Here is a 24,216-nt window from a genome sequence, read left to right as displayed (position 1 = left end):
ATAGATACAGAGAATAAAAATGATGCAGTTGCTAATTTCAAGAAAAACAAAATTTGTACAAATGTTTTTTATGGCTTAGCTGTAAACACACACAAAAAATGATGACATGACTATATAGAAAGCATGAAGGAAAGCAAATGAACACTTGCAGGATGTTGCCTGAAATAGTCTAGTCCTCGTTAGCCATTTTAGGAAGATTTTATCTAAAACTGAGAAGTCAGCTCGAGACAGTAGCTCATGCCTGTAATCCCAGCACTTTGGGAGGCTGAGGCAGGAGGATTGCTTAAGCCCAGTAGCTCGAGACCAGCGTGGGCAACATAGTGAGACCCCCATCTCTATTTAATATAGTAATAAGAAGAACGAAATTAAGAAGTCAAGAGTGGCAGGAAAAAATAAGTGAGTAAAGAGCAGAAGAAACAGCTAAAAGAATTGGAAGTGCTTGTCTCCAAGGAGGAATCAGGAAGAGGACAAGACAGAGGATAGCTCCATATTGTTTTGTGTCAAGCAGTCTTGTCATTCTCTTGAACTTTGTTTCCATGTGTTAGTTATTAAAATTGTATAAAGTAGAGAATAAGAGTAGGATTGTCAGGAATTGGAGTTTTCCCCTCCAACCTTCTCATTCTGCAGATATGGAAAACCCAGAGGGAGGGAGTCTGTGTATTCAGCACATGGATTTCCATTCTCGGAGTCACACTAAGTGATGGTAACACAGTCATGGACAATGGTTACTTTGAATCCTTTCTGTTAGATCTGACATCTGGTCACTCTTCCGGGCAGTTTCTGCTGCTTGTTTGTTGCTCATTGTATGGGTTATACTTTCCCATTTTCTTGTATGCCTCATAATTCTTGATTGGCAACTCGAGTTTAGATAATAAATTGACTCAACTCTGTGTAATATTTCCCCACACACATAGTGTCAAGCTTCTGATCGTGCTTCTTACGATGACACAACTTTCAATATGCCCACCATCACTGGTATGACAGTGGCATTGGTAGAACTCTCTTTCTCTGAAATAAATATTAGGTCTTTATAGGTCTATATCTACTAAAGAAATAACATGCTGCACTTAAAAACCTTGCTATAAAAAATACAGGCCCTGATTGTTTCACTGATTAATTCTATTAAACGGCCGGGCGCGGTGGCTCAAGCCTGTAATCCCAGCACTTTGGGAGGCCGAGGCGGGTGGATCACGAGGTCAGGAGATCGAGACCATCCTGGCTAACACGGTGAAACCCCGTCTCTACTAAAAATACAAAAAACTAGCCGGGCGTGGTGGCGGGCGCCTGTAGTCCCAGCTACTCGGAGGCTGAGGCAGGAGAATGGCGTGAACCTGGGAGGCGGAGCTTGCAGTGAGCCGAGATCGTGCCACTGCACTCCAGCCTGGGTGACACAGCGCGAGACTCCGTCTCAAAAAAAAAAAAAAAAAAAAAAAAAAATAATTCTATTAAACATTGATGAAAGAAATACTGCAATTTAAATCAAAGTATTTCGAAAATTAAGAGAGGAAAGAAAACTTCCCAACTCATTGGATGAGGCCAGAGTTACCTTCATACCCAAACTGAAGACCTCACAATAAAACAAAAACATAGACCAATATCTCTTATGAATACAAATGCCAAAATCCTTAACAAAATATCAGCAATTCATATCCAGTAATATATGAAAAGGATAATGAATCCAGAATAAATTGGGTTTATCTCAGGAATTCACTGTTGATTTAACATTTGAAAAATCAGTTGATGTAATTTACCATATTAATAGATCAAAAAAGAAAAACTATATAATCATCTCAATAGATGCAGAAAAGCATTTGACCAAATTCAACACCCATTTATGAGAAAAACTTTCAAAAAGTAGGAACAGAAGGGAAATTCATAAATCTAAAAAAGGGTACAAAACACCAAAGCTAACATTATGCTTAATGGTTACAAACTAAATGGTTTTGCACTAAGATGAGAGACAAGACAAGGATTTTTTTAAGTGAAGGATATTTTATCTCACTCCTTATACTGAACATTACATTAATGGCCTTAAACAATGCAATAAAGAGGAAAGAAATACAAATTGGAAACAATGAAGTAAAACTATTTTTATGTGCAGAGAGTGTCCTAGAAAAGCACAAAGAATGCACACATGTGCAAATAGCTACCGGATATAATAAGTGATTTTAACAAGCTACAAGATATAAAGTTAATATGGAAATACCAATTTTATTTCTACATACTAGCAACAAATTATTGCAATAATTTTATTTAGAATAACATCAAAAACAAAGAGATAAATATGACAAAATATGTACAAGAGCTGTACACTGAAAACTATAAATATTGCTGAAGGAAGTCTTTAAAGACCTGAATAAGTAGAATTTGACAATTAATAAGATGTTAATTCTCCCTCAGATAGATATGTACATTCAACACAATCCCAACCAAAATCCCAACAGGTTGTTTTTGTGGTAGAAAATAAGCTGGTTCTAAAATGTATACAGAAATTTAAAAGACTTAGAATAGACGGGCCGGGTGCAGTGGCTCATGCCTGTAATCCCAGCACTTTGGGAGGCAGAGGCGGATGGATCACCTGAGGTCAGGAGTTTGAGACCAGCCTGGCCAAAATGGTGAAACCCCATCTCTACTAAAAATGTTAAAAATTAGCCAGGCGTGATGGCAGATGCCTGTAATCCCAGTTACTAGGGAGGCTGAAGCAGGAGAATTGCTTGAATAGGGGGTTGGGGGTTGGGGGTTGGGGGGGCCGAGGTTGTAGTGAGCCAAGCTTGCATCACTGCACTCTAGGCTGGGCAACAAGAGTGACATTCCATCTCAAAAAAAAAAAAAGAAAAAAAAAAGACTTAGAATAGCCAAAACATACTTGAAAAAGAAAAACATTGGATACTATGCAAATTCAAACCATGACACACCCTTCAGAGTGGCTACAATTCAAAAGTGTTGGCAAGGATGTAGACAAACTAGAATTATCTTTGTGGAACTGTATAACTTAGTAAAACCAGCTTGCAAAAAGTTTGAAATTATCTGCTAAAGTTGAACATATGCCCTTGTTATTGCCACCATAATGCCCTATAATAAATCACCCCAAAGTCGGTTAGCTTGTGATAACAGCATTAACTCTCAGACTCCTTGATCTTCAGGATGTCTAAGGCTCTGCTAATCCAAAGTGTGTTGGACTGTGGGTTGGTGTCACATCTATTCCACATAGGTTTGTTCTGGAGACTCAGGCTGAGGAGACAATGGCTACCTGAGATATTTTCTCCCCATATGAATCACCTGAGCACAAGAGCCAACTCAAATAGCATGAGCACACTTAAGAATCCTGCTGCATCATGTCTGCTAATATTCTATCAGCCAAAAGACCTCACTTAGACCAAGCCCAACATCAATGAAGTAGAGAAGGAAACTTGGCCAACTGTGGGGAATAAGGGCATAAATATTTGCAGAAACAAAAATCCAAATGATCATGTCTAGCATTCCAAAATCCCAATCCTAGGTTTTCATCCAACAGAAATGAGTGCCCATGTACACCAAGAGATATAAATGAGAATGATCACAAAAGTATTATTTATAATAGCCAAGAACTGGACACAGCCCAAATGTCCATCAATAATACAATGGGTAAAGCAAATGTGTTACATTCACGCCTACATATACAGCAATGAAAACGAAAGAACAAGTACACCCAAAAACATAGTGAGTCTCACAAGCAGGCACAAAATCATTCACTTTATATACAGTTCAAACCACAAGCAAACGAAATGATAAAGTTTCAGGGTGCCTATTTAGTTGGCAAACTTACTTTTAAAAGCAAAGAAGAGATTACCATGGAAGTCAGAATAGTGCTTAGGCTAAGGAAGAGGGGTGGGGTACTGGCAATGTTCTATTTCTTGATGGGGGTGTTGGTTTCATGAATATTTGCCTTGTGATAAATCATGGAGTTGTACATTCTGGTTTTGTATACTATTAAAATAGTTATATTTCACTCCCTACTTCCACAGTCAGCCTTCTTCTGTTCTTGAATAGGTTTGATTTCACTTTTCAAGTCCTTTGCACTTGCTTTTCCTTCTGCCTGGAAAGCTCTTCCTCCATATATTCCAGGCTTTTGTTCTATCAGTTTTGATCTTCAGGGTTTTACCTCAAATGTGCCCATTTCAGTAAGATCTTGTAGTTCTACTGTTTCTGTCCTTGGCCTCCAGCCCCCAGTCCCATCCACTAGCATTTCCAGTGAGTTTTCATGGCATGTATTGTTATCTGAAATTCTATTTTGTTGTGGTGGTGATTTCCCTGTGTTTGTCACTCACCTCTGGAATAAATTCCATTATAGGCAGGGTCCTTATCTAGCTTGTTCATGATTGTAAAACCAGTGTGTATTACAGCACCTGGTTACGGTAAACAGTAAACACAATGACTGAATCTCTTGGTATTACCAGAACAGTGCTTGATTCATGATACATGTTCATTAGCATTTAATCTCTCTCATTGGTACAGTCACTTAATGTTTCAGTTAACAACAGACCACATATCCAACAGTTATATGATTATAATAGAGCTGAAAAGTTCTATTGCCTAGTGATGTTGTAGCCATCATATTTTCATACAACAACACATTACTCATGTGTTTGTGGTGATGCTGGTGTAAATGAATCTGCTGCACTGCCAGTCACATAAAAGTACAGCACACATGGCCAGGCACAGTGGTTCACACTATAATCCCAGCACTTTGGGAGGCCAAGGTGGGCAGATCACCTGAGGTCAGGAGTTAAGACCAGCCTAGTCAACATGTCAAAACTTTGTCTCTACTAAAAATACAAAAATTAGCTGGGTGTGGTGGTGGGTGCCTATAATCCCAGCTACTTGGGAGGCTGAGGCAGAAAAATCGCTTGAACCTGGAAGGTGGAGGTTGCAGTGAACTGAGATCATGCCACCAAACTCCAGCCTGGGTGACGGAGTGAGACTGAGTCTCCAAAAAAAAAAAAAAAAAGTATAGCATACACAGTTATGTACAGTGCATAATACTTGATCATGATCACAGACTATGTTACTGGCTTATTTATTTACTATACTTTTATCGTTTAGAATGTACTGTTTAAAAAAAAAAAGTCAATTGTAAAACAACCTCAGGCAGGTTCTTCAAGAAGTATCCAGAAGAAGGCATTGTTATCATAAAAGATGACAGCTCCATGCACGTAGTTGCCCTTGAAGACCCTCCAGTGGGACAAAATGGAGGTGAAGACAATGATATCAATGATCCAGATGCTGTGTAGGCCTAGGCTAATGTGTGTTTGTGTCTTAGTTTTTAACAAAAAAGTTTAAAAAGTAAATTAAAAACTAAAAAAATAGAAAAAAAAAACCTTACAGATTAAGGATACAAAGAAAATATTTGTGTGCAGCTGTACAATGTGTTTAAGCTAAGTCTTATTACAAAAGAGTCTGAAAAAGTTTTTTAAACGTTTTAAAAAGTTAAAAAGTTACAGTAAGCTAAGGTTAATTATGAAAGATTTTAAAAAGTAAATTCAGTGTAGCTTAGGTATACAGAGTTTATGAAGTCTACAAGAGTGTACAGTGATGTCCCAGACCTTTACATTCTCATTGTTCACTCACAGACTCACCCAGAGCAACTCCCAGTACTGCAAGCTCCATTCGTGAGAATGCCTTACACAGGCGTACCATTATCTTTTATACTGTATTTCTATTGTACTTTTTCTATGTCTAGATATGCTTATACAAATACTTACCATTGTGTTATAATTTCGACAGTATTCAGTACAATAACATATAGCATGGGTTTGTAGCCAGGAGTAATGAGCTATGGCTTATAGTGTAAGTATGTAGTAGGTTATGCTTCTAGGTTTCTATGATGTTCACTCAAGGACCAAATTGCCTGATGAGGCATCTCTCTCATAAGGTGTCCCTACAGTTAAGCAATGTCTGCATGACTATTTATCATGGGCAAGGATAATAAACCTGAATTTATTGATGGTCACTTTATTTATGGTTACCGTAGCTCTCCGTGCATGTGTTATAAATTTCTAGAGGTGCTTTCCTAGGGGTAACAGTCACGCCCGCTATATGGATTAAAACAAGGGCAAGATTTCGGAAATGTTGCATTTGGGCCAGACAAATCAACTGTTCTTGCAGCAGCAGCAGCAGCAGCAACAGAGGGAAACGCAGACAAGGGCGAAGGCGCCCGAAGGCGACCACGTGGACCACTGCCAGAGCACGCTAGGTCAGCCCAGAGGTCCTCTCCCGCCTCTTCCCAAGGGTATCTTCCGCATCCGGTTAGGGGTCGCCATCGCGAGACGCCACGCGTTCGCAGGGATCGGGGCCCAATCAGGAAAGAGCTGTGGCCTTACGCCTGCGCAGAGGGGAGACGCGAGCGCCGCGTGGACGCTGACCTCGGCCCGCGCCTGCGCCTTGGTTTCTTCCAGGCGATTGGTTCCCATCTCTGAGGGGGACGCCTCACTTCAGTTTTCACTTTCTTTTTTTGCCCCCTCTCCCCTTTTCTTTTCCTTTGGCCGCGAGGTTTTACTTCCGGTGGCTAGCGCCGGTCAGCGAGAAAGTCGACATGTTCTCGCAGGCTGCCGGGCGTCCCGGGGTTGCCTCTCGCCTGAGACCCTGAAGGGAGACAGAGCGCGGACAGGCGTGGCGTCCCTGTCAGCGCCCGCGGCGAGGACCCCGGGGCCGGGGCGGACGGCGTGCCCCTGAGGGGGCTCCCTGCGGGAGCGCGGAGCCGGCGACTGGTGCTTCCCACGTGCGCAGGTGTCGCGAGGGCCGGGGAGGACGCAGAGCACGGCCGGGAGAAGCATGGGAAGGAGGCCAAGCCGGTATCTCAGGTCCTCGGGGGCGGCGGCCAAGCCAAGCACGGGTAAGTCCCTCCCCGGCCTGGGCGCCCGGGAACCCTGCGAGGAGGACGGCGGTCTCCGAGGCTGAGCGCTCGGGCAGCTGCCGGGGCTTGGCTGCGAGGGTCGGCGCGTTCTCTTCATTTTTTGCGGCGCTCCAGGTGAGGGGGTGGGAGGGGTCGGCGCCTTCGAGATGGCTCGACCTTCTGTCCTGCGCTACAACTTGTGGCCGCGCTCGGTGTCGGCGGCAGAGAGGTCGTAACCCTGTCGTCTTGCCCCTTTTTGAGGCGTTTCGTTTGCGTCGGCTGTCAGGGGACAGCGTCGTCCTCAGGGATATGATGATAAGTTCTTGGCTGAAGTTTCCGTCTTCGGGTTTGCACCGGCTGGGAAATCATTTCCTGCGGGTTCTTCATGGCAATGCGCCACTTTTTCTTTATAGGGTAAAACAGGTCTCTCCGCAGGGAGGGTCATTTTAGCAGCAAACCCCAGCCGGGCATGAGCGTTAGGATAACTTGGTCCGAGCAACCCAGAAGTTTGTCTGAAGGCGGCGCCAAGCAGCGTTTCATGGGAGAACTGGGTTGATGACTCTGAAATTTTGAGGAAGATTACTTTGGGAATTCTCAAGTTTCTCTTAATCGCTTACTCTTGCTTATTCTCCCTGTAAGGTAAAATTAGAATAGTAAAGTTTATGAAAGTGGATGTAAAACTTAAATATGTGGCATACAAGTGTATGCTATTATTGGAATAGCTTTCGCGATCCGAGAGTCTACAGTGTTCCCTGAATAAAACTAGGGGTGAGCCTGGCGGTAATCCTGCCTAGGAGGTTTATAACAAAGCAGTGTCCCCTAATGGGGCAAGAATACCCTTGTGTTGAAAAACTGCCTTATAGGAATGGCTGGCTGTATGCAGTATGTCCAGTACTGTACATCAATAAATAACTAAGCCAGGCCAGAAAAAGGGTGACAGAAGGTCCACAGTTACTTTAAGGAAGACAAAGACGGTATATTCAAAATTTTGTGTATACAGAACATTTGCCCAAATGTAACTAATTTTCTTTAAAGGGAGGTTTTAAGCATCTCCTGTGGTCCAAACATAGTTGTTAAAATGGGTTAAAATCGGTGAAGTGCCTAAGAACTTGACTGAGACATGGTGTTTGTTAAATACAGTATATCTATTTAGTAAAAATAGATCGATATGGCATGTATTTATCAAGTGAATCTTCTATTGGTAGACATTCAAGTTATTTTCAAGATATCCCTATAACTGACAATACTGCAGTGATTATCTCTTGCCGTTATAGACAGTGCTTCAGGTGGTCATGATAGTATTTCTGTAGAATTGATTCTTTATGCGAGTGCTGGATAATAATGTTGCTAAATTGCCCTGAAATGATTGTACCTTTTTGTGTTCACTTGCTCAAAGGATGTGTTTTTATTCCATGCTAGCCAGCGCTGGATGATAATGGTATTTTTAAAATATCTTAGCCACCTAGTAATTCAAAGTAGCATTCTGTTTTAATTTTTATCTTCCTTGGCGAATACAAAAGTTAAGTCTTTTTAGCCAGGTCATATCATTTGCTGATGTTTTTATTGGGTCTGAGCTCTCTTTTCTTTCGCCCATGTAACTGTTGCCATAGAATTTAATTATCATAGTTTTATAATATATTTTGGTACTTTCTTTTGAAAAAGAGCTTTGGGTTTTGTTTTTTGTTTTTTGTTGTTGTTTTTTTTTTTTGCATTTTTTTCTTCCAGAAGAAATTATAACTGTCTTTTTAAGTCCTATAGAAAATCTTGGGATATTGTTTGTGATGGTGTTGAATTTATAATTTGAAGAGACATTCATTTGAGTTTTTCCTTCTAGGAGAATATATACATCTCCCTTTTTCTTCTTTAAAAATTTTTATTGTGAAATATGCCGTTAATATGTACTGACAAAGTGTATCTGTAATAAATATGCTTTTTTGTCAGTACATGTTAATGGCATCTTTCATAACAAAAATTAATAAAAGCCTAATTTAAAAGCTTTAGAAACTTTAGAAACCTTTTGTGTGTTTCTACCCCAGGAGGAATGTGTTCCCTGCCCCCCATTACAATTGCCATTATTAATTTTGTGTTAATTATTCCCTTGCCTTTTAAAACAGTTTTATCACCTATATGGGTATCCTTAACTATCATTGTTTACTGTTACCTGTTTTTGAACTTTAGTTAAATAAAGTCATATTCTGTATTCTATGAGTTACTTTTGTTAAGCATTGTGTTTCTGAGATGCACTCATGTTAAAGCACGTGCCTATAGTTTAGCAATTTAGAAACTTTATTCCCAGGACCCCTTTACACTTTTAAGAACCATTGAGGGGGCCAGGCACAGTGGCTCACGCATGTGATCCCAGCACTTTGGGAGGCCAAGGGAGGCGGATCACTTGAGGTCAGGAGTTAGAGACCAGCCAGGCCAACATGGTGAAACACCATCTCTACTAAAAATACAAAAATTAGCTGGACGTGGTGGTGGCAGGTGCCAGTAGTCCCAGCTACTCGGGAGGCTGAGACAAGAAAATCACTTGAACCTGGGAGACAGGTTGCAGTGAGCCAAGGCCGTGCCACTCTACTGCTTGACATAGTGAGACTCCATCTCAGAAAACCACTGAAGATCCCAAAGATCTTTTGTTTATTGGATTATATCAATTGATAATTACCATATTAGATATTAAAACTGATCAACTTGAAATGTATGTTTATTTATTGATACCTTTAAATATAATAACCCATTACATCTTAACATATTTTATCCCCCCAAAATTAGTGATAAGAATGGAATTTTTGTACATTTTTGCAAATATGCTGAATGTCGCCTTTAATGACTAGAGTCTCATCTGCTTTTGTATTCATTGTGTTGCCATGTATTATTTTAGTTGAAGTACATGAAGAAAATCCAGCCTCATTCAGCTGAGTAGTTAGAAAAGAGACAAATATTTTAATCTTTTCAGATGATTATGTTCTTTTTTGATACTTATCAAAACCTAACAGTTTTGTGTTTTTGTTTCTGTTTTGTTTTTTAGGACAGTGTCTTGCTCTGTTGTCCAGGCTAGAGTGCAGTGATGAGATCGTAGCTCACTACAGCCTCCAATTCCTGGGCTCCGACAATCCTGCCTCAGCCTCCTGAGTAACTAGGACTACAGGCACACACTACCAGGCCCAGCTAATTTTTAATTTTTTTTTTTTTTTTTTTGTAGAGACAGAGTCTTGCTATGTTGCCCAAGCTAGTCTTGAACTGCTGGCCTGTAGCAGTCCTGCCTCAGCCTCCCAAAGCACTGGGACTATAACATCCAGCCCCTAACAATTTGTTAAACGTTAGCTGCAGTGTAGAATTGGAAATCATATGAATGAACTTCTCATGCTCTAACATTAAAATCCAGTGGCCTGCCTTGCACTTTCAAGGGCTCTTTTACCTATACATGGGTCACTTGGAAAATATTGGTTCACTGAATTATGCAGCTCTTTCACATGATGACACATTTCATTATATAATTGCAGAAAATTGGTTGGGTGTGTGGGCTCATGCCTGTGATCCTAGCACTTTGGGAAGTCGAGCTGGGAGGATTGCTTGAGCCAGGTTTGAGACCAGCCTGGGCAACATGATGGGACCCCATCTTTACAAAAAAAAAACAAAAAACAAAAAAAATTAGCTGAGCATGGTAGCACACACCTGTGGTCCCAGCTACTTGGGAGGCTGAGGTGGGAGGATTGCTTGAGCCCAGGAGGTTGATACTGCAGTGAGCCATGATCGTGCCACTGCGCTCCATCCTGGGTGACAGAGCAAGACCCTGTCTCCTTTAAAAAGTACAACCTTTGGAATGGCTTTTATTGAAGATCTATTGATGATGAACACTCAGTTTTTGTTCACCTGAAAATGTCTTTATTTTGCAGCCATTCTTGAACGATGTTTTTGCTGAATACAAAAGTTGGCAATTGTTTTCTTTCAGCATGATGAAGCTCTTATTCTTCTGTCTTTTGGCTTTCATTATTGCTCTTGAAAAGTCACCTATCTGTCTTATCAATTCATTTTGTTCTGACTGCCTTGGGGGTTCTTTTGTTGTTTGTTTTGGTCTTTAGCTTTTTGCTGTTTTGCTGTTAACATGTATGTATCGGCCAGGCACCGTGGCTCACGCCTGTAATCCCAGAACTTTGGGAGGCCGAGGCAGGCGGATCACAAGGTCAAGAGGTCGAGACCAGCCTGGCCAATATGGTGAAACTCTGTCTCTAGTAAAAATACAAAAATTATCTGGGCATAGGGGTGTGCGCCTGTAGTCCTAGCTACTCGGGAGACTGAGGCAGAAGAATTGCTTGAACCGGGGAGGCAGAGGTTGCAGTGAGCAGAGATCACACCACTGCACTCCAGCCTGGGCGACAGAGCAAGACCCATCTCAAAAAAACAAACATGTATATATCTTGCTTGAGATTGTCATAAATCTGTAAATTGGAGGTGTTTTTAAATGTGTTTATTCATAATTTATTAAATGTGAATTTCCATCTATGTTTTATTTATCTTGATGTACAAATACATTTTTTTATTATCTACATAGTAAATATTCTCTTCTGGTCTTTTACTCTTCTTTCACTTTGTTTCCCACAGCTTCCCCAACAGACATACATTGCCAAACTTGTGGATTTTTGGTAATTTTTGATAATTGTGGATTTTTGATAAGTTAAAAGTAAAACAGTGAATCTCTGGAACTGGTCTTTTGGAAGAGGGGGTAGAGTTTTTGACTACTTTTTTCATTTTCTTCGTCATTACTGGTTTATTTAAATGTTTCTTCCATTTAGACCAATGTTGGTAAATTATATTTTTGTGGTTTTCGGATTTATTGATATAAATTATACATGGTGATTTATAATTTTAGAAATATCTTCCTTGTATTTGTGGTTATATCATCTTTGTTTTCAATATTTAATTTTTTCCTTTTTTCTTGTTTATATTTGCTAAAAGATTACCTATTATTACTGTTCAGATAGCTTTTGCTTTTATTGATTGACTTAGTTGGCTTTTTAAATTTGCTTTTTAAAATTACTGTTATTATCATAAGAAATGTATCTGGAGTGTACTGTTTTCTCCTAGTAAGATTTTAATTACATTTAATTGGAGAACTAAATCCCTTGCTAATATTTTGTATAAAGATTCACTACCCTCCTTGGCATGGTGAAAGAGACCCTGGTTAGAACCTTTCATGTACACCTGCTCCCTCATTAGGAGAAAGAATATTCAAGACCCCAATGCCTGAGGTTTGTCCAGTTGAGGCACCTATTTCACCCTTGTACATATCCCCTATTTATCGGTGCCCAGGACATTTTGTGTGGGCTACATGTAGAGGTCGTGGCCATATATAATTATCTTTGTTCTGGCATTAATCAGATGTCACTTTCTCTTTTGTCATATTTAATAATCAAGAGTACCCAAAAGTGGGTCTTGAAATATAATTGTTTCTGAGAGAAATTTATTCTCAGGATTTTCTTGTAAGAGGGACAAAACTACTTAGCAGTATGTATCATTACAATAAGTATATTAATGAATATGATGCAACCATTTTATACAGGTGAAAGATGGTTTAATGCTAAAGCACAAACTCATAAACCCAGTTCATGAGGAGCCAGAACAATGGTCATTACTGTATATAGATGTCTTAAAAAGTCACCATATAAGCTTTGAAATAATTCTAATGAAAATTATATGATCTTGAGGTTGGGTGTGGTGGCTCACGCCTGTAATCCCAGCACTTTGGGAGGCTGAGGTGGATGGATCACGAGGTCAGGAGATCGAGACCATCCTGGCCGATATGGTAAAACCCCGTCACTACTGAAATACAAAAAATTAGCCTGGCATGGTGGTACATGCCTGTAGTCCCAGCTTCTCAGGAGGCTGAGGCAAGGGAATTGCTTGAACCTGGGAGGCAGAGATTGCAATGAGCTGAGGTCGCGCCACTGCACTATAGCCTGACGACAGAGTGAGACTCTGTCTCAAAAAAAAAAAAAAAAAAAAAGTTATATGATCTTGAATATAGAAAGTATGGTCTCTAAAGAATTTGTTGTTGTTTTTACATAATGTAGCAGGAAAAAAATTTTGGTGTTTATGAGCATCAGCTTGATTACCAAAAATACTTTTTATGGTAAAGTAAACTGGATTTTGAGAATGTTAAAACAATCTTAAAAATTGAATATTAAATCAAAAAAATAAGTCACAGCTAAATGAAAAAGTCATAGTATATAGGCGTAATACCCTTTACTCATGGGGTGTAATCCCAAAAGAAAGTTTTTAAAAAAGGTAATTTCTCTTCTACTGGATACACTAAATACCTTAGTGAATTTTGTATTTTGAATAGCTGTTAATCTACATAATTCTTTATAAATTTAACTTGCTTTATAAGTTCAAATTATCCTATATACTACATAACACACTAATGGTAATGATTAATAATATCTACTAATTAGGCTTTCTTCTGGGAAATGCATGTGGGTATTAGGCTGCTTAGTTAAAACATAATGAGTAAAGATGTCCTGGGGTCAGGCCAAATACTTCATCTTCCCCCTGCACCTCCATTTGATTTAATTTTTGGTGAATTTTGTTAGGCTGCATGGCTTATTGGGAAAGGACCTCATCCCTGCCCCAGGCATTGGTATCAGCTTTCCTGCAGATATGTGAAGTATTAAAAAGCCATATGGGAGGCAGAGGCGGGCAGATCAGTTGAGGTCAGGAGTTTGAAACCAGCCAGGTTAACATGGTGAAATGCCTTCTCTACTAAAAATACAAAAATTAGCTAGGCGTGGTGGCCCATGCCTGTAATCCCAGCTCCTCAGGAGGCTGAGGCAGGGGAATCGCTTGAACTCAGCAGGCAGAGATTGCAGTAAGCCAAGATTCTGCCACTGCACTCTGTCTCAAAAAAAAAAAAAAAAAAAAGCCATATTCAGTATGACTTTTAATTTTGTTACATGTATACTTTTTTTTAATTATCTACATAGTAAATTTAAAAAGCTGCATCAAACTGTAGCCGGTGAGGCTGCATAAATGACGGTGGGACGAAGAGTTATAATAACTTGAGATCACTGTAGTGAAAAGAACGTGGATTTTATATTAGACCTGAGATTGATAGATATCCTTACTGGGGGCTTGCGGGCAGGACACTTAAGGAAATTGGAGCTTGGAGTGAGTTTTGTAAAATAACACTAAGATCATCCTCCTAGTGGGGTTACTGTGTGACGTCCAAGAACTCGGGGGGAGTTGGCTTGCTGTCCTGTGCTACGTTCTGACGACTGAGCCCACCCAGGTCTGCCCAGGTCTGCGGGCCCCGGGATCCTGCGGGTTTTGTAGGGTTCCCTGATGTGTGGAGTTCCCACCCCCTGCAAGCTCCGTTGGGTCTACGGAGTGTGCGGGGATCTCCCATCCCTGTTGGCTGTGCGGGCTCAGCGAGGTTTGCAGGGATCCCCTCGTTCTGTGGGGTCCGTGGGCGCCGAGTCAGGGCCATGACCCTGGGCTCCGCTCGCGGAGCTGGCGTCACCCTTGTTGACTTTCAAAAGGCGCTGCGGGCCCCGCGCCCTACGCGCTCTGCACGACCTGCGCCGAGTTCCCCGCCCTGGCGCACTGGCCTTGGCTGGCGGGAGGGGGCCGGAGGGGCTGCCGGCAGAGCAGAGACACAGCCCCCTCCCCCACACACCATGAGGTGAGTCGGGGAGGGGCCCAGGTCTCCCCCATGCTGTTGTGGGAAGCTCTGACCCCCCGCTCTGCTTGGGGCGGGCTCACCCACGGAAGTGGCTCTTACTGCAGTACTGAGTGCGAAGGAGACCCGAGAAAAGGGGCTGATTCTGTCTAGGAGCGTTTTACCTTCTGGTGAGGGTGTGGGGAGAGAAGCTTTGGCACGGTCAGTGAGGCCCCGCAGCAGAGCCCAGGTGATGAAAGACACTTTTGTATGGTACCTGAAGGCTTGCTTCGCTCCTGATTGTGAGTAGGTTGTGGGTAGTAGTAGCGGAGCCCTTGCAGAACCACCAGAGAGGTGGTGCTAGTTTGTGTGTGTGCCTGTGTCAACCTTACTAAGGTCGTCTCTTGAAATGTGGAAGAGGGATTGCACATGGACTTTGCGCTTCAAGTATTTGCAGGTTATTACTGCGTTATTATCTTGATTTAATCTTGTACGTGGCCAAAAAGTTTTTTAATGAATGTTGAAGTTTCTGTGAAAATCGTACATTTCTCAAATTGTATTTTCTGGGTTTTAATAGGGTCACTTTGTTTTCTGGGTCTCTGTTTTGACTTCTGAGAAATGCTATTGGTTTTCCCTACATTTTCTTCATTTAAAAAAAAAACAAAAACAAAAAACTGTAACTTCAGGAGTTCAAGACCAACCTTTACAACCTCATTTCTGGGGGGGAAAAAACCCCACAAAACCACAGCTGTAACTGGCTGCTACTTAGGACTATAGGAGATCTTTTTTCCAAAGTAGAAATAGCTTTATTTCACCCAGATTATGTTTATTTAAAATTTCAGATAATATATAAAGCTGTAAAAAGTAAACAAAAACTACCTGTACTTGTCCCACCCAAAGATAACTTCACAGAATGTTTGATTATCTACTGTGGTGCTAGGAGCTCTGTTGGACACTGGGGACTTTGGTGAACAAGACAATGCCTGCCTCTATAAACCTTACATTCTGGTGGGTAAAATAGACCTCTCCCAACCTTCCAAAAAGTAAATTTATTCCATGTTCTAATGCTTTAAAGAAAACACCTACTTTCAGCGGGGTGATCGGAGGTTTGTCTGAGTGGATGACTTAAATAGATGTCACTAAGGAAGAGAAGGAGCTCAACCATGGGAGGAATGGGGAGAAAAAAAAAAGAAATCTGATCAGAAATAACAGCATGCAAAAGGCCTTAAAAGAGGAAAAAGCTGTAAAAAGAAAGATCCATGTAGCTGGCACTCAACAGTCAGGAGAAAGCAGAGCAAGATGAGGTGTGGGAAATTGGCAGCGACCAAATTTTACTTGTCCATTGCCAGAAGGGTGTGTTTTGTGTTCTGAGGGCAGTGAGAGGGTACTGAGGGGCTTTAATTAGAAATAAAATGATCTGGAAAACTAATTGATTAATTTGTTAAGTAAAATTTATTGAAACCCTACTGTATAACAGGCACTGTTCTGAGCACTGGCAGTACAGCATTGAAAAGAACAAGGCCCCTGTATTCATGAAACTTATCTAGTGGTTGGAGGACAATCAAATAAACAAGAAAAAATACCAGATATTGATAAGTGTGCAGAAGATGACCATTGTTTAAATTGTGGTTTATATTCTTTAAGACGTGGTATATTACACATATATTTCTTTTGGAACTTGTTTTTCTTTCTCCTGAATAATTTATGGTAGGACATTTTTCACTGTTACTAGTTTCCTTTGGGGGCATCTTAATTTGTTTTTGGATTAAGTATGGTAAAAAATAGCATGTATAAATGAAGACATACTGTGCAGCAACAAAAAATTTGCATGTTACAAGGCATCTGGTGAACGTTATATAATAACTTCCTTTTGACAGTCTGTCATGTGGCTCTCCTACCCCATCCCAAACCCCAGCTGCCCCTTTATGGTTTTTTACTTTGACCTATTAGTATGGTTAGATTTATGGATTTACTATTTATTGAACCATTTTGCATCTTAGAATGAGCCCTAATTGATCTGTTATTATTTTAATGTCCTGATGCATTTACTTTGCCAATGCATATATTTAGGATTTTTTTGTCAATATTCATAAGAGATTGGTCTGTAGTTGTTTTTCAATGTTTTGTCTAGTTTTGATATTCACATCTGCTTGCTTTGTAAAAATAGTTGAGAAGTTTTATTTCTTTTTCTGAGTTTTGGAACAGATTAAATTGCCAAGTATTATTTATTCTTCAGTTACCAAATTCATATTTACTAAACACTCACTATGTGCTAGGAATTGGACTGGATGCTGAGTAATCAGTAGTAAACAAAACAGATATGGTTCCTGCCATGATATTGCTTGGCTTATGAAGGAAAATGACATTAATGAAGAAACTACACATATGTAATTATAAATCATGCAAGCAAAGGACAGGATGCTTTGAGAGAATATCATTGAAGATCTTTAGATTGTGCTTTTTATGCATTTGAGTAAATGACTATTGAGTACATACATATACACTAACAGGTAATTATTAATATGTATTGATTTGGTATGTAATTAGGGCTGTGGTGGGTACATTAGTAAAATGAGGTCTTCGTAATTACACAAATTAAAATATAAAATAATGGCAATAGTAGCTACCATTGTAGGACATAGCTGCATCGTTTTTTAACTGTAGAAATTAAGACAGGTTAAGTAGACACTTTTAGTCTAACATATTCAATTGTATACACTCTTTGGGAGTCTCTGTAGGATTATAGTAAAAGAATAAGGCTATAAATCCACAAAGATCAAGAGGAGGTGAGAGTAAGATACAGCTGAAATCAATATTTGGAAAACTAGAAAGGAGATGGGCAAGTAATAAACGATTTCATGAATTAGAGAATGCTGAAAGCTGAAGAGAGGTAAGCCAACAAGGAGCAAGCAGATTCTTTCCACAGAATCTGGAAAAGTTTTAGGAATTGGGGGTATCAAGTACAGTATTTCTGAAGTCAAGAATTACAGGACAGGGTGGGAGTAGAAGGGTTGGTTGATGGTCTTTATCATTTTGACACCCTGAAACCCCTTCTCCACTCCCATACACCCAGACAACTACTCTCTCCTCTACCTTGACAGAAGACTGAAAGTTTATACTCAGGAGACATTAACTGGGAGGCTCCAGATGGCTGAGGTGGGGGTGAAGCACCTAAATGAAAATGAAGATTGAGTGAAAGTCAGGTCAACATGCTGAACCTAGAGCAGTTGTCTTTTTTTGATTGGCTTCCAAACTGTCAGGCTTACGTGTCCCTCAACAACATATTAACGGATTCTTAGCTGGGGAAACTTACCAGCCCATGGCAAAGTATTGAACAGATATGAACTACGGGAATTCACCTGATTGAACAGTTGGATCCATCAGATCACCCGAAGAGTAGAGCTGCTGGTCAGGAAGCATTGTTCATGTACCACAGCTTCTATTCAACTTTTATTTTTTGAGACAGGGCCTCACTCTGTCACCCAGACTGAAGTGCAGTAGCGCCATCATAACTCACTATAGCCTGGAACTCCTGGGCTCAAGCCATCCTCCCACCTCAGCCTCATGTGTAGCCAGGACTACGGGCATATGCACCACGTCCAGCTAATATTTTTATTTTTTGTAGAGATGGGGTCTCATTATGTTGCCAGGCTGGTCTTGAACCCCTGAGCATAAGTGATCCTCCCACCTTGGCCTCCCAAAGTACTAGGATTACAGGCGTGAGCCACTGGTGCCTGGCCCTAGTCAGCTTTTAAATGCCTCACATTTGAGCATAAATGTACAGCCAAGGGTCACCTGCCATGGGATGAAAGTCTCTAATGAAAAAGAGACCAAGTAGGAAATAAAAGGAGCTGAGTATAAATAGATTTACTTTAGGGAACAGAAGAAACTTCAACAAATAAAACCAGTATCTTTAAAGAGAAGATATTCCATCTGTGAAAGATGAAAAAGGTTCTGTTTTAAAAAGAGAAATTATTTTAAAAATTGCTGCAACAGAATAAATTTTTTAAAAATTTAATACAAGGTTTAGATAATAAAGCTGAAGAATTCTCCCCCAAAAACCAGAAGAGCAACAAGAATTAGAAAATAAGAGTGAAATGGTAAGAAAACGAGAGGACTAGCCAAGAAGGTTCTTCATCTAATACAGTGGAAGGAAACTGTGTCCCAGAACCGAAGGAGGTGAGTTTCTAGGTTGAAAGGGCCTATTAAGTGCCCTGATCAGTAAAGCAGAAACAAACCAAAAATAGAACAAAACCTCATTGTACCAAATGTATAGTTCCAAAAGGAACAAGACCAGATTCATTCTTAATCTTCCTACTTCTGAAAAGAAGAATGGGGGCAGAGAACTAGGGGCTGGCTCTCAAACTGCATTTTAACAAATTTAGGGAAAAAGGAAACCTTCTTAACTTCAAATTGTATGCAAGTGCTGTTAGGAATCCCCAATGGGAAGTTCCAGCAGTTCTGTGACGAAGATAAAGTTGCGCAGAGGAAGCATATTTCAGGTATCTCCAGCAACTTACTCATATCCAGAATCAGCCCTGTCCAAAGAGAGAAGTCTTGTATTCCTGACTAAGACTGAGGAGCCATATGGTATCCATCAAGGAAGGAGAAAGTAGAATGAGAAAGTGCCTGGGTGGGGCATGGGGGAGGCAGAGATCTTAGTGCTAATAAAATACTCCTAGAAATGAGTGCATAACCTTGGAAATCTAGGGTTGTGTCTCTAAGAGGTAAGCAGAGCTGGCAGTAAAGGCCCTCCTGAACCAGATTACATTTGGAGATTAGACAAGGAACAAGAACAAGGCACTGTATTATAAAACAGCAATCCTCTGATTTAGGAACAGGGGGAACCCTAAAGAAACATGACAACTGCCATCGCCTCCCTACACCCTGAATCTGCTGATAACAGTCCAGGATAATTCATCTCATTCAGACATGTATAACAAAAATAGTATGTACGACATCCATACAATGACTGGTGGATTGTATTTTTTGTATTTTGTGTTAGTTTTTTGTTCTTCTATATGATTTTTATTATTGAAGATATAATTCACATGCCATAAAATTCACCATTTAAAAGTGTACAGTTCACTGGTTTTTAATTTATTCCCAAGTTGTGCAACCATCACCACTATCAATTGCATTGACCCTAGTGCTTTACTTTCCCTTATATTCACGCCATGACCCTATGCAGTTCCTTCCATTAAAGTGACAGAGATATTACTGTACTCCTTGACTTTGTGTTTGGCTATGTGACTTGCTAAGGTAAAAGTGACCCCATGTCAGTTTCAAGCCTAAGCCTTACCAGGCCTTGGGTATTTTTATTTGTTCTCTTTCTATCTGTGCCATTTCCATGAGAAAAGCATGTCTCTCCTAGCTCATTGGTTGAGGGAAGATGAGAGATAGGAGAGTGAGGGCCACCCCAGCTGAGTTAAGCTGAATTCAGTGAACACTGTAGAGATGTGAGTGATAAAAAAATGATTGTGGTTGTAAGCCACTGAACTTTAGGATGGCCTGTTAATAGTTAACTGAACAGTTATATGATTAAAAATTTAAAAAGAGAAAGAAAAACCACGATTTTCTACAGATGGTGTTTTTCAAAACAATGTTGCCAGAAAATAAATCACAAGTGGTCAAGCTACTGCCTGTGGTCTTGCCTGTTTTTGTAAATAAAGTTGTACGGGGACATGGTCATTCCCATTTATGCACTTTCTATGGCTGTTTTTATGCTCTACTGGTAGAGATGAGTAGTTGTGACAGAGACCGTGTGGTTCATAATCCTAAAATATTTATTTTCTGACCCTTTATGAAAAAGTTTGCTGACCTTATGGAAAATGTGACCTAAGGTTTTAATACAAATTTTAAAATACCTTTATATACTTATCATACCCATTAAGATAGCGATAATCAAAAAGACAGATAATAAGTGTTGACAATACTGTGGAAAAATTGGAACCTTCTGTATACTACTGGTGGAAATATAAAATGGTACAGCCACTTTGAAATCAGCCTGGCAGTTTCTCAGATGAGCAGACACAGATTTACTGGAAGAGCAAGCAGTTCTTCTCTAAACTATATACCTAAGAGAAATGAAAACATGTTCACATAAAAACTTATACATGAATGCTCATAGCAGCAGCATTCATAATAGCCAAAATGTAGAAACAACCCAAATGTCCATCAGTTGATGGATAAACAAAATGTAGTATATCCACAAAGTGGAATATTATTTGGCATAAAAAGGTATGAAATATTGATATATGCTTTAACATGGATGAACCTCAAAAACAGGCTAAGTGAAAGAAGGTAATCATGAAGGACCACATACTGTATGACTGTGTTTATAAGAAATGGTCTGGAATAGGCAGATCTGTAGAGACAGTAAATTATGTTTGCCCAGGCCTAGGAACCAGTGAGGGGTGAGGAGGATAGCTAAGGGGTAGAAGGTTTCTTTGGGGATAATTAACATACTCTAAAATTGATTGTGGTGAAGGTTGCACAATTCTGTGAATATACTAAAAGCAATTGAATTGTACACTTTATGTGGGTGAATTTTATGCTATATGAATTATATCTCAACATTGTATTAGAAAGTAAAATGAATGAAGCATAGAAGTTATGGAGAAATACTGGAAAGCAGAAAATACAAGAACTCAAGGAAGAGACAGCCAGACAACAGTAGGATGTGAAACGGGAACCAGCAAAAAAAAAGAAATAGAGAAAAATGATCAAGCCATTTCAGAAGTACCCAAGGTAGACGAAACACCATGGCAAAGATCATAAAAGTGGAAATGAAATATTTTTGGTAAGTATATTTTACCACAATTTTGATAATGCAAAGAAACAAAACAAAAGATAGACATGAGAAAAGTGAGTAAAATAGGTATACATTTATTTTTATTGATGCATAGTAGATGTACATAGTTTTAGGATACATGTAATAATACATTCATATGATTTGTAAAGATCAAGTCAGTGTAGTTGGGATATCTGTCACCTTAAATATTTCTCTCTTCTTTGTGCTAGAACCACTCAAATTCTTCTAGTCATTTTGAAATATGTAATAGATTGTAAACTGTAGTCAACCTGCTGATCAACATTATGTCTTACTTTTATCAAACCATATGTTTATATACATTAATCAACTTCTCTTTATTCCTTCCTTCCTCCTACCCTTTCCAGCCTCTGATAACCACCAAATCTACTCTCTGTTTTCATAAAAGCCACTTTTTTAGCTTCCACACATGAGTGAGAGTGTGTGATATTTGTCTTTGTGTGCTTGGCTTATTTCACTTAACATAATGATCAGTGTTGCTGAAAATGGCAGGATTTTATTCTTTTTTATAGCTGAATAATACTGCATTGTGTATACTACATTTTCTTTATTCATCTATTGATGGACACTGACGTTGATTTTATATTTTGGCTGTTGTGAATACTGCTGCAATAAATATGGGAGTGCAGATGTCTTTTTGATGTGTTGATTTTCTTTCTTTTGGATATATACCCGGTAGTGTAATTGCTGGATCATATGGTAGTTCTGTTTTTATTTTTTTGAGAAAGCTCTATACTGTTTTCCATAGTGGCTGTACTAACTTACATTTCTACCGGCAGTGTGTAAGGGTTCCCCCTTCTCCATATCTTTGCCAGCATTCATTATTGCTTGTCCTTTTAATAAAAGCCATTTTAACTGGGGCGAGATAATGTCTCATAGTTTTGATTTGCATTTCTCTGATAATTCCTGATGTTGAGGATTTTTTCATATACCTCTTGGCCACTTTCATGTCTTCTTTTGAAAAATGCTTATTCAGAACTTTTGCCTGTTTTTTAATTGGGTTATTTGTGGAGGGGGGGGGGTGTGTGTGTGTTTCCTTGCTTCCTTGCTGTTGAGTTGTTTGAGCTCCTTATAAATTCTGGTTGTTAATCTTTTGGCGGGTGAGTAGTTTGCAAATATTTTCTCCCATTCTGTGGGTTGTCTCTGTACTTCATTGTTTCCTTTGCTGTGCGGCTTTTTTTAGCTTGATGTAATCCCATTTGTCTATTTTTGCTTTGGTTGCCTGTGCTTTTGAGGCCTTAAACAAAAAAACTTTGCCCAGACCAGTGTCCTGGAGCGTTTTCCCAGTGTTTTCTTCTAGTAGTTTCATAGTTTTGGGTCTTAGATGCTTAGATATAGGTCTTTAATCCATTTTGAATTTTGTGTATGGTAAGATTGTTTCATTCTTCTGCATATAGTTATCCAGTTTTCCCACCACCGTTTATCAGAGACTGTCCTTTTCCCATTGTATGTTTTAGTTCCTTTGTCGACGATGAGTTGGCTCTACATGGATTTACGCCTGGGTTCCCTGTTCTGTTCCACTGGTCTATGTTTCTGTTTTTATGCCAGTGCTGTAGCTTTGTAGTAAATTTTGAAGTCAGGCTGTGTGATGCCTCCAGCTTTGTTGTTTTTGCTCAGTATTGGTTTGGCTGTTCGGGATGTTTTGTGGTTCCATATAAATTTTAGGATTTGATTTCTATTTCTGTGCAGAATGTCCCTGGAATTTTGATAGGGGTTCATTGCATTGAAACTGTAAATTGACTTTGGGTAGTATTCAACAATATGAGTTCTTCTAGTCCATGAGCATAAAGTATCTTTCTGTTTTTTAATGTCCACTTCAATTTCTTTCATCATTGTTTTATAGTTTTTCTTGTATAGATCTTTCACCTCTTTGGCTAAATTGATTCTTAGGTATGTTATATTCTTTGTAGCTATTGTAAATGGGATTGCTTTCCTTATTTCTTTTTCAGATTGTTTGCTGTTGGTGTATATCAACGCTACTGTTTTTTGTATGTTGATTTTGTATCCTGCAGCTTTACTAAATTTGTTTATCAGTTCTAACAATTTTTTTTTGGTGGAGTCCAGGTTTTTCTAAGTATAAGATCATGTTATCTGTGAACAGGCTCATTTGACCTCTTTTCTGATTTGGATGCCCTCTGTTTCTTTCTCTTGTCTAATTTCTCTGCCCAGTACTTCAGTACTGTATTCAATAAAAGTGGTGAAAGTAGGCATCCTTGTGTTGTTCCATATCTTAGAGGAAGGGCTTTCAGTTGTTCCTTGTTCAGGATGATGTTTGCTATTGGTTTGTCATATGTGGCCTTTATTACTTTGAGATATGTTCCTTCCATATGTAGTTTGATGAGAGCTTTTTGTTTTTTAGTCATAAACAGATGTTGAATTTTATTAAATGCGTTTTCAGCATCTGTTGAAGTAATCACATGGTTTTTGTTCTTAGTTCTGTTAATATATCACATTTATTGATTTGCACATGTTGGACCATCCTTGCATCCCTGGGATGAATCCCACTTGATCATGGCAAATATCTTTTTACTGTGTTTTTAAATTTGATTTACTAGTATATTGAGAATTTTTGCATCTATGTTTATCTATGATACTGGCCTGTAGTTTTCTCTTTTCATTGTCTCCTCTGGTTTTAGTATCAGTAATGTTGACCTTGTAGAATTAGTTTGGAAATATTCCCTCCTCTTCAATTTTTTGAAAAGTTTGAATAGAAATTTATATTAGTTCCTCTTTAAATGTTTGGTAGAATCCAGCAGTGAAGCTATAAGGTCTTGGGCTTTTCTTTAATGGGAGAGTTTTTATTATAGCTTTGATCTCATTACTAAAATGGTATTTTTTTTTTTTTTTTTTTTTTTTGGT

The 24,216-nt window shown here is 39.4% G+C and overlaps 1 protein-coding gene across 14 annotated transcripts in view; it reads left to right on the top strand.

Annotated features, from left to right (window-relative positions):
• The first annotated feature begins 6,421 nt into the window (after positions 1–6,421).
• The window catches only part of TASOR2 (transcription activation suppressor family member 2), an 81,780-nt gene continuing 63,985 nt past the window's right edge, over positions 6,422–24,216 (top strand). For 5 of the 14 annotated variants that reach the window (XM_017962522.3, XM_017962526.3, XM_017962523.3 and 2 more), the window contains exon 1: positions 14,193–14,549. In XM_017962522.3, coding sequence (XP_017818011.1) covers positions 14,353–14,549 — 197 coding nt within the window. In that variant the 5' untranslated portion in view covers positions 14,193–14,352. Of the gene's footprint in view, positions 6,872–14,191; positions 14,550–14,833; positions 14,983–24,216 lie in introns of those variants that run through there. The other 9 variants (XM_017962531.3, XM_009213903.4, XM_017962530.3 and 6 more) reach the window with 6 other exon arrangements.

This window comes from Papio anubis, chromosome 11 (assembly GCF_008728515.1).
Source record: "Papio anubis isolate 15944 chromosome 11, Panubis1.0, whole genome shotgun sequence".
NCBI lineage: Eukaryota > Metazoa > Chordata > Mammalia > Primates > Cercopithecidae > Papio > Papio anubis.
This window is presented reverse-complemented; position numbering and strand designations above follow the sequence as displayed.